This window comes from Stegastes partitus, unplaced genomic scaffold (assembly GCF_000690725.1).
Source record: "Stegastes partitus isolate 25-593 unplaced genomic scaffold, Stegastes_partitus-1.0.2 Scaffold1858, whole genome shotgun sequence".
Taxonomy (NCBI): Eukaryota; Metazoa; Chordata; class Actinopteri; family Pomacentridae; genus Stegastes; species Stegastes partitus.
This window is the reverse complement of record NW_007579589.1, coordinates 58959-70465: the sequence shown is the minus strand read 5'-3', so window position 1 is coordinate 70465 and position 11507 is coordinate 58959. Positions and strand designations below refer to the sequence as shown.

Here is an 11507-nt window from a genome sequence, read left to right as displayed (position 1 = left end):
ACTAACTGCTCCGTGCAGCTCCAAGTCCGTCATCTAGTCCATCCGTTAAGGCGACTGTATGCAAAGTGAAAAACTTTCAGATGCCATCACATGAACATAAGCGAGTCTTAAAAGGGCCTAACGTCCTCCTCCAGCTCACCTCGATGCCTCCTTCTGTGCCATGGAGGCGACCTGGAGGCGACGTCGGTGTTTTACTTCAGATGAAGCTGATCCTGTAGGATGTGTTGGTCCCTGTTTGTCTCCTCGAGCTGTTCTCTTTAGTCTGAGTGCTCTCTTTGTCTCTCTCTGCCTTCTCCCTCCCTCCCTCCACATACTCCATTGTCTGGTTTTGGTTTATACCTAACGGGGGCTATTTTTGGTTGTTTTTTTGTTTTTGGTTTCTTGGTTACGACCGGCTGGTGTCGAATCACTTTAATTAATTTTTGTTTTTTGTCGCTCGATTCTAAATTCTCTTTCACTGGGTTTGATTTGGACTTTTGTTTTGGCTTCTTTCTTTTTTTTCCCTCCACCGTCCCGGCGGTGACTCCTCTGGTTGTTTTTGGTTGCTCTCTCTTTTTTAATTTTTAATCTTTATTTTGGCGGCGCCTCATTGGTGCCTGCAGAAATGGGCGACTCCTTGCTATCCGAACCCACCCTCACAGCAGAGCCCGCCCCTTCCCCTGCAGCAGCCACGCCCACTCCTGCAGCGGCAGAACCCGGAGGCTCTCTAGCTCCTCCCACTAGCACGGCAGCCGCCGCCGCCGCCACCTCCCCTGGCGCCGCCGCCGGTAATATGGATCTGTTGGGAGGTCAGTGGGCTTCCAGAAAATTCTCTGCCAAAGAATGACTCTGGGAAGCTCGACCCTGAACCCATCACACGATCTGACAGTCGACTGCATGCTCACACACACACACACACACCCGGTCTGAAGGCAGAACTTTGCTGATCCGACGCAGATAACCGTCTGAACGCTGCAAGCAAAGTTGCATCATCAGAAACTCTCACTTCTTACTGCACTGATGCACAACTCATCATCTCAGCTGCCAGACTCACGGAGCCCCAAATGATTTACCGATTAGCGTGTAAATGATCATGTGGATAATTTAGAACATCTTAATGAATATATAAACTTTATAAAATGGCCTCAGACAAAACGCCGTGTTTGTTTACGTCGGTTCTTGTTTCTTAACGTGACATTTCATGACAGTGGAGCCACGTTCTCCTTGACTTTCCGACAAAGCTGCCAGATTTTTTGGTTAATGTCGCTCTTGAGTCAGAAGCTAAATCAGCTAGCATGGCCGCTACTTTATCGAGGTTATAACGAGCTGATTATTATTTGAAATTAAAAGGACGTTGTTGGCGAGCTTCTGTAAAACAACCTCAGAGAGAAAACGAGTGATGAAGCCTGTGTGTCGAGAAAGTTAAACAAATGTTGCTCCCAGCCAGCAGGGGGCGACTCCTCTGGTTGTAAACACAAGTTAGATTGAATAGAAGTGTACGACTTTTACCTCAGCGGTGCTTTTTTCTAATAAGTTTAACCTCTTTAGACCCGCGATCTTGTTTGATATGCTTTTTTAAATTTATTTCTGAGAATAAACAAAATAAAATAAAAAATAAAGAGAATAAAAAAATAAAGAAAATTAAAAATATACAATTAAAAAAATAGAAATAGAAAAAATAAATTAAAAAAAGAATAGAACAAAAAAAATGTAAAAATAATAAAAAAAAAATAAATAGAAAAAATAAAATAAAATAACAAAATGACTAAAGTGAGGTTAAGGCCTCAGAAAGCAGTGTCAGGTCTCCTTCAATACACCACGTTTTGTAAACGATGGTCTCATTTGGAGCAAAAAGTGATGCTAAGCTAGGCTATGTGGTTTATATGACATGCAGTTTTTAAAAAAGAACACATTAACGATGCCCAAATTCTAAATTCAAGGCCTCAGTCTGTGTTTAAAAACGCTGACAAAGAAACTGTGAATTAATTTAAAGTCATAATGGCAGCATTAGCTGCTAGCTAGCTAGCACGAGCTAACTGGCGAAATATGGACTCAGTTTAAATTACACCTTTAAAAACTGGATTTTGCAAACGTTAGTACAATTAAAGGACCATGTTTTGATAGTTAAAAAAAAAAAAAAATTAATTGGTTTATAGATCTCTGTTTTAGAGGCGCTCCTTCTGCTGCGTAGCTCAATTTCGGTGAAAACTGTTGCGTCGCGGCAAGAAGGCGTGGAGTCGGCAACATCCAGTGTCATGAAACGTGACGTCAGAAAATCCAAAGTAAAGCTACAAAAAGTGATATGATGACATGAAAAACATCTGAAGGAGCTTTTTCTTCTGGTAGTTCATGCAGGAACAATCGATTTGTGGCTCCACACGGCGTAGACATGGTAGATTCTAACATACATAAATGCACACCTTCTCTTCTTTCCCACATGCACACATGCAGACACGGTGTTCCTCCCTCACCGTTTGGCTTGCACATGAACATACTGCTGCACACCATCCGTCTGCTGTTTGATAGGCCGACATGCTTTTCCTCGACCTCGCCGAAAAGCAATTCTATCAAACGCTGCCACGCGGCTCCAGCGGCCGCCGATGGCAGCCGTTAACATCCGCTGGTTTCTGGCTTCTACTTCTGCTCTCTGTGCAGTAGACCGAACCTCGCTCTAGTGCCTCCTGTCTGTTCTCCCATTCGTCCACTCACCCGTCACTCATCGGTGTCTCACAGCAAAGCTCTGATCTTCGTTTTTTTTCCTGATCTTCTTGACTTTTCTCTCCTCGTCTGTATCTTCTGTTTCCTTGGCCTTTCTGTCCTCCTTCCTGGGGTTCGTGTGAACTTCAGATGCCTTTGCCACACCTGCTCCCGCCGCCGAGGCCTCTGCAGCTGCAGCCGAAGGTGGAGCTGCAGCCACGTCCGCCCCGGCCGCCAACGCCGGAGCTGGTGGGTGATCACAGTCTGTCTGGGTGTGTGTGTGTGTTTCTGTGTGAACGAGGCCGAGTGTGTGTTGGAGTCCAGCTAAGTGCATGTGTGAATGTACGGCTGGTCTATGAGGAGAAGATGCTCAGCTTGTTAGAATTTTAGCTTTTTTAGCATTATGTCACGTACAGGACGTAGCAATAAGACGCATATTCAGAGCATTTATGAGCTTCAAACATATTATTTTTATAAATGGGTCACCTGGAGAATAAACTTTCAAGTAACTAAAAAAAAAAAAAAATCTATCAGCTGAAATTTTAAAAAACAAACAAACCTTAACTTAATGCATATTTTATATTTTTAGTTAACTGACATTACTTCATAGAAATCTGTTCACACGGTTACATGCAATAATATTTTTTTGGTAATATTTTGTCGAAAAATTAAGTTGACCACATGATGATGCCGCCGCCGTGCTTCATCATGTTAGACGCTGCAGCAAGGAGACGGTCAGATTAGCATAAAGACTTTCAAAATAAAACAACTGCAAACAACAAATGCATGCGGCATTATGTGTTTCAAAATGATAATTAAAGTGATTTTTTTTTCTGTAGTTGCGTTGATTAGCTTTAAAAGATGCTCGTTAGTAGGTTTTCTTATCTCAGGAGTTTGACAGGTTAACCGTTTCATGGCAGGTTAGCATGAAGCTAGCCAAGACGTTTTCTACACTGTAAAAAAAGAAGAAAAAATATATAAAATTTAAGCACCAAGAGCGGCAGAAAGAAATATTCTAAAAGACGTTGAACAGCTGTGAAAACAGTGACGATAACAGTAAACATATGTGAAATAATGTCGGATTAAAACACAGTAAAACTGTGTAGTTTTATGTCATTTAAATTATATTATTAACAGACAGTTTTTGGCTGTTTTCTTACAGTTATCATGTGTAAAAAAAAACTAAAATAAAAAATTCTGTCATTTTCTTGGTTATTTACTATAATTTAACAAAACAATGCACATCTGTGAAATAACGGTTTTCTTAATATAGATAATTTTTCTTTTAAATAACAGTAGATAAAATAATTATATTTAGTATTGATTTAAATACAGTAAAAATAGCATAATTTTGTGGTAAAATGTAAAAGAACAAATTATTATTTTATTAATACAAGTTTCTGATTAAATGATCATTATTTACAGCAGTTGTCTTTCTTTTTTTTTCTTACTGTGAATGTAATTAACACTAACTATTGTCTGTAATTTAACAAAACAGAGAAAATCTAATAAAATAACCAAATTACATATAAATAAACTGTTGTCTACAAAATGTTCAGTGATCAGACTCCTGGAAAGAGTTTCCTTCTAGGAATCTGATCAGACTGTCTTCTACCTTATTATTTGCGTTCTCTGGTTTCTGCGACAGCTTGAGTGTCGTGGCTGCGAATGAGAAGCTGTTTCCTCCAGAGCAGGTCGTGTTGGCGTGCATGAACGTCTGGTGTGAAGTCTTCACTCCATCCTGAGTGTTTGAGCAGCAGCAGCAGCAGGTGGAACAGATTCTCTGTGAAGCAGCTGTTCCTGTTACCGTCCAGGACAAACTCTGGTTCTGTCTCTCGTCTCGTGGCGTCAGAAGGAGACGGAGATGCTGCGCATGGTGGTTTATGTTCTGCAGGTTTATGTTCTGCAGGTTTCTGTTCTGTGAAGGCGTTCGATGTTCTCTCCAGTTGTTTTTTTTTTCTGGGAGAAGCTATTTTTGGCTGCGACCGACAGCAGGAGTGTGTCGGAGCTGTTCACGTTCCTCCTCCTTCGTTTCTCTCTCCTGCTTTCATGCTGAGTTTCCATCTCCATCACATGAAGCACGCAGCACTGAGCACAAGTCAGGAGGAGTTCAGTGAATATGGCCTCAATTATCAGATGTTTAGCTCCGAACCAGAGCTACTGCTGAAGACATGATGTTTGTCTAAACGTAGATCTGTGACGTTTCTTCATACATAACATGTTAATTAATACGTTTATCTGTGATTTTATCTGTAAAATAATAAAATATTCACCATTTTCCAACCCTTAGTGCAGCAAATATCTAATATGAGAAGGAAAGAAGTTTTTATTTTAATTTGAATACAGAAAAATTGAACATTACGGTGGCAGATTTTATTTATTTTTTCACAGTCAGCATGTAAAATTTGATTTTCTGCAAACTTTAAGATCTTTTAATCCCTAATATACACAATTTTACTTTAAAGTAAAAGTACACTTTTTTTTTGCTCGTTTCAGTAAATTAGTTTAAATTTAGTCTAAATGAAAATTAATATTTTTTATTTGTGATTTTAATTTTTTAAATCCTTAATATATATATTTTTTAAAAATCAGCACATATCTGTAATATCTGTAGTTTTTCTGTAATTTTACTAGCCCTTTTTTAAAAAAAAAAATTAACAGTTAACGTGTTAATTAATATTTTTTCTGCAATTTTTCTAGACATTATCTGTAATTCAACAAAACAGGGAACATTCACAGAATAACTTACATTTTTTCAGTCCTAATATACATTCATTTTCTTTTTTAAACTACCTCATTATCAACATCTGATTTAAACACAGTAAAGCTGGTTTAAATTAATTTAATTTAATTTAAAAAGAATGAGTTCATATCAATAAAATTATTATTGATAATTTGAGCCTCTTGTTTTTTACAGTTATTATTTTCCCAGATATTAGCTCAACATTTTTTTTTTTTTATATCAGAGATCCGATAAGAACCACAACACCTAAACTTTCCCAGAACTTCTGCCCAGTGCTGTCGGTCCTGTTCTGTGTTAACCTCATTGTCTAACACCCTCCCCTTCACCTCCATCTCTCCCCCAAAGACCCCTTCGCTCCGTCCGACTGTAGCTCCACGGCGGTGTCCTCGGGTCTCGACCTGTTCGGCATGATGACGGCGGACAGCGGCGGCGGCCCGGCGGGCTCTCTGGACGCCTGCTTTAGCTCCCCTTCCCCTTCCCCCTCGCCGCTGTTCGCCTCCTCGTCCGGCACCATCGTCACCACCGCCACCATCTCCGCCCCGCTAGCGTCCAGCGCCGACCCTGCAAATGACCTTTTCAGCGGTAAAGAGATGTGTGTGGTCCGGTTTTCATCTGGTTGTGCCATCCATCCATCCATCCATCCATCCATCCATCCTCCTCCCTCCTGTCTGTTGTCTGCATCATGTCCCAGAGCTTCGTTCTGTAACTCCTGTGTTTGGGTTGGCATGTGTTCCGTAGATATCTTTGACTCCATGCCGGACGTCGCCAAAGCAGAGTCGACTCCCGGCGCCGACTTGTTTTCAGGAGGTACCTGTCTGCACTCGGTCTGCCGCCTGGTGTTCTTGCTCTGAAGTGTCTGTTCTGCAGCTTTGTCGGGGAACTAGAGAACTAAGCGAGGCTGCTTGTTGCGGGCTACTTTCCAGCATGCCTCCTGCGTGGCACCCAGTGCATTGTGCTGCAACCGAATGACGGCGCATAAAACAGTTTCTGATTGTGTGTGTGTGTGTGTTTGTGTGAGTTGGGGCTCTAAACATCATCGTCTCCACCTTTTGCCTCCTCCAGTGGATGTGTTCAGCTCCCCCGTCCTCTCCTCAGCGCCCCCACCCAAAGTAGACACGGGAGCCATCATGAGCCTGTTTGGTGGTGGGTAACTCACACAAAACACCATCGAAGAAGAAGAAGAAAAAAGGGGCGATACTGATCAGATTTCTTGCTTTACGAGCTGGGTTTGTTGCTGCATGTCGAGCTCTTCCACTGCCTTCTGTTTTTGGGGGTAGATCAGCAGAAACTTGAGATGTGAAGCTTGGTCAAGCGACGGCTTTGATTCGGGAGTTTTCGGTTAGTTTCGAAACCTGCGCACAGAAAAACCAGAAAACATCTTCCACGAATAGAAACTCAAGCAAGCAGCGAACTGTGAAGAGCACTTGCTTGACCCAGTTTCTCGACATTAGCTGTTGACTTTTGAGACTCTTGTGGCGGATCGTGATGATTTCATCGGTTGTAGGTGTGATGCCGATTGGTTACTGCAGCTTTTTAGCTTCTAGCTAGTCTCGTGTAGCCAGATCATTCTCTAGGGCTGTGCTGAATGGTCTGACTGCACCTTCATATCACTCTGCTATTTGGGGGGAAACAACAACAACCAAAAAATTGCTTTAAATCAATTACACGATTCCTTGGGTGAAGCTAAGCCCAGGATGCAGTGATGGTGCCCCTTCAGAACACTGACCAGGGGATTTTTTTTGATGGAATATTTACATGCAGGGAGGCAAAACCTATTATTAAAATGGGAAATAACGAGCATCTGCAAAGTTTTCTGTGTAGTAAGTTGCTGCTTGGAGGTTGTTGATGTTGAAAACAGTCACACAAAGAGAAGAAAAAGCTGCTGATAAAAGGTACCGGCCCCAAGATAGAGCGAAAAATTATGAGTCAGTCTTATGAAATGTATTTTTTTCAGCACTGATAAACCATCAAGACTAAACAACATGTAATACACATCAGTCAGCATGAAGGGATTTCCATCATTCAAGAGCCCAGAACATGCCAACGTGTACAAAGAGGTCAAATGGCAGCAGGGTAGTGGTGTGAAATATGTTCACTAAAGTCCTGAGCTTGAGCACAATCATAGTCTTTACTTAAAAGATGGATGTAGCCACAATGAAGTCACAGATTTGTTTGTGGATTAGCCTCGGTGCTACATGTGATGCTCTGCTTTATCGTCTATTTTCCTCTTACTGGGACCACAAAGTATAAAAATGTGCATCATGCTGTACTGAAGGAGACTCAAAACCAGCAATTAAGACCATAAACTTATTAGGAAAATGTTCACCGAGGTAGCAAATCAAATGAGAAGTCGCTCACTTTTTCACTTCTTTTTGCAACCAGACGAGTCGCCGCCCTGCTGGCTGTGTGGAGAAAAATGCAGGTTTAAGGCATGTTTAAGTTCACTTTTTAGACCTACATCCATCTTTAAATAGTCTGTGGGTACAGGTTTTAAGGTGCTTTTAGTCCACTTTCCTGCAGCTTTACACTTCTACTCTTATCGGCGCTTTTTACGAGATCTTCTTTCACGTTTCAGAGGAATTAAAAGTGAAGGAAGCAAAGTTTGATTAGCATGTGAGCACTGAGCCGTTGTTTCTGTAATTTTCTGTGCACAGGTTTTGAAAGTAACCGCATTTCTTTTGTCATTTTTAAAGAGTCCGGCTTCCTGGTGCAGATCTGACATCATATGAACATGTGTATGTTTGATAAAAACGCACATGGATGCTACATCATGGCTGTTACGAGTGAAATATTATGACAAGATGTGTGTGTGTGGGTGTGTGTGAGGGTTAAATCCAGTGTCTTGCTGCAAAGATGATCGTGTTTTCCTGCTGCCTCTCTAACTCTTAACATCTTGTCTGGCATTACTAGCGCCAAGTGAAGCCGCGGGCTGATTCTTACCTTCTTTGCCCTCATGCTGCGATGGAAACCTGCCGCGGATCGTCGTTTTCTGAAACCCGCCAGAGTCCACAGGAGGCGACGCCCCGGCTGCTGCTGCTGCTCCTGCTGCCCCCGGAGCCGAGCTGATGTCAGGTAAACCCCACCTGGACACACAGCAGCCGTGGATGCTTTAAATATAACTTTAAACGTTGCTTTTTTGAAAATTCACAGTGATGAGTAGAGCTGGATTGTTTGTGGGTTCTTTTTTAGCAGCTTACAACCAAATTAATCTAAAAATTGTCCATTTTTTTCTGCATGTTTGCAACATTTCATCAACTCCAGCGGTTTAAATCACATGAAACACCTGCGTCCTCGGCTTCACGTGCAATAGTTTGTGCAGGTTTATAATGTCGGGCTGCACAGTTAATCGGATGTTAGTCACAAGTTTGGCTTCTTATAATGAAATGAGCACAATCGAATGCAGCGTTAACGTTTAATCGTCTGAACTCTGAACCGGATTCTGGACTTTTTGCTCATTTTTTACTGCGATATAAAATCCTGCAGCTCTGTGGAAGGAGAGAGGAGTCAGGAGTGTCTTCTGTCGGTTTGATGAAGTTAGAATGACGTATTTATTCAGCAAAAATTAAAATAAATAAATTAAAATATTTTTTAAATACAGAAAAAAAGGAGGCTCCACGTGCTGTGGAAATTTTAATATTGCCTTTTTTTTTTACAGCTTCTAGCAGCATTTTTTTACATACTGCTCTGCTAATCAGATGTAGAAAGAAGTTCCACCATCAGAGTTTCTTTCAGGTTTTACACTTTTTCTTCTGATAAATGGTGGAATTTTGCAGATTTTTTAAAAGATGCTGCGTCTCTCAAACCTGCTGCCAGATTTTGGGGTTCAGAGGATTAAAATACGTGACACAGAAAACAGCCCACGTAGATAAAATCACCTGGTTTTGGGTAAATCTGACATTAAAACAGTTTTAAACCTCACGTTTAATAAACTGGAGACTAGAAGCTTCTCTGTGCACAGCCGCCTTGCTAGCACCTACTGAGGCGTTTAGGGAACATCTGCAAATTGCAGCCTCTGTCGATGAACTGAAGAGTTTTTGGCACATTTTATCTAATATGTAGCTTCTCGGAGATTCTCTGAAGTCAAGAAGGTATTTTTCAGCAGCGATGTGGCTCAGCGTTAAATCGATGAACGATTGTGATAAATGTGAACGTTTTGGCCGTAACCGTGCCGCTCTAGTACGATAACTATGCAGAATAACGTCGGTGAGCTTCTCCTCAGGCTCATTATTTATCCACGACTTCATCCATCGATGTCTAACCGTGTGAAGCCCGTCTGTCAGCAGTTTATCGACATCTGGTTGTTTTGGGATTAACTGGGGTAAAGGTTAACAAAATAGTAAAAACAAACTACATTTTGTGGAATATCTGAGTGTGTTTTGGGTTGACGTCACCATTTGCATTCCCGCCGTTCGTCTTCGGGGATTTCCCGCATTTTAACCGTAGTAACCGTTACCACGGCGACGCGCCCCGCCCCTGCTCACCTGGTCGCCTTCACACCACTGACGGTCTGCGATGCAACTGCTTGAACGCTAAACTCTCTCTCTGCTCTCTCCTCCTCCCTGTCGTCATTCAATCGGCCTCCTTTTAAACCTTCGATGCTTTTTTTTCTTTTCTCTCTCTCTTTGTGGCATCTCTGCTTTTTTATTTTTACTCCCCCTCCCCACCATCCCCTCCCTCGCTGCTCCTCTTTCTCCATCTGGCTCTTGGGCTGGCTTCATTTCTTGCTTCCTGCCATTTGATTGGGTGAGTTTTCCCTCTCGCTCCTCTAACACGCTAATTTACCCACAGTGCACTGCATTGCGGCGGTGCGGGCCGAGCTCAGCTGCACCGTCGCCTCAGATGCTTCTCACTACAAGTAGCACGATTATTATTATTATTGTTATTATTATTGCTTAGAGCTTGTTTTTCTCCTCCGGCTTCATTGTAGCTGCAGTGCTTCATTTTGCTCTCATCACAGTTTCTGCAAAAATCACAAACATACTCAGAATGTATTTCTGAAGCTGTTATATCCTAAATTTTTACATATATCTGCCACATATACATATTTAAAAAGACGTAGCTCTTGTTTCTTGTTGCCGCCTTTTAAATGATCACCATAGATGTCTCCAGTTTGCAAAAAAAAACCAACCCATTTTCCTATTTACTGCTGATGGCTTCTAGTATTTTATTGGCATTCCAACGCTATCCTCCTCTCTCCGTTGTCATGGAGACATCTATCGGTTGTCATGGCGATCCCTAGTAGCAAGGAGCTTAGTGTGAGGATGCTAACACCTTCCCCTCCTCTTCCTCCCCGCTGTAGTATTTGATGGCTTAGGGGATGTAATGAAGCCCACTGTGACCCCTCAGGCGGGGGATGTTGACGCCTCCATGGCCAACATGGCAGCTAGTAAGTAGATGCCTAGACCACCTGCAGACGGTTCGGTCTGAGGAAGGCGCTCGTTTGCTTTCTGTTGGGGCGGCAGTGTCTCGACCTCACGTAGCCGCGGGTCACGATAATACAAAACTAAACGTGTAAGGCCAGAAAAACATGTTTCTGCTGATCAGGTGGGACAAGTTGTACCATAAACACAAAAATACAGCTGGAAGAGTTAATCAGGGTGTGACCAATCAAACACTGAAGATTCTGAATCAATGAAAAGACGAGAAATAACTTTTTTTTAGAACTTAAATTACTATTGTTATTATTGTTATTTTTAAATATTGTCGTCCAAACAGCCTGAAATTTTAACTTCTTAAGACCCAAGTTCTTGTTTGATATGAATAATTTTATTTAGATATATTTTTTAATTGTTATATTAAAAAAATGATATATAAAGAAAATAAAATATTTTTTAAATAACTGTGGTAAGAGACCTGGTTAATCGACTAAAAACAGGAAATCTCTTCACATGTCAAGATAAAGTTTCACAGATGTCTTAATAAATAGTCACAATTTCAAGATTCCAGACGATTCAGAGACGGTTGAGCAGAAATTGTTCCTAAAAATCGTTAAATTGAAGCCATCTGATAAATTATTAAGCATTCAGTCTTTATGCTAAGCTAAGCTAAGCTAAGCCTCTAACTTCAGTGACAGAAAGCAAACGAGCTC

The 11507-nt window shown here is 41.5% G+C and overlaps 1 protein-coding gene across 1 annotated transcript in view; it reads left to right on the top strand.

The window, feature by feature from the left end:
* Nucleotides 1-11507, top strand: part of LOC103372922 (clathrin coat assembly protein AP180-like) — a 40920-nt gene that overhangs the window by 24654 nt on the left and 4759 nt on the right. Inside the window, exons 12-18 of the mRNA XM_008302694.1 lie at nt 556-788; nt 2827-2925; nt 5765-6001; nt 6158-6226; nt 6482-6562; nt 8423-8491; nt 10719-10809. Coding sequence (XP_008300916.1) covers nt 556-788; nt 2827-2925; nt 5765-6001; nt 6158-6226; nt 6482-6562; nt 8423-8491; nt 10719-10809 — 879 coding nt within the window. The remainder of the gene's footprint in view (nt 1-555; nt 789-2826; nt 2926-5764; nt 6002-6157; nt 6227-6481; nt 6563-8422; nt 8492-10718; nt 10810-11507) is intronic.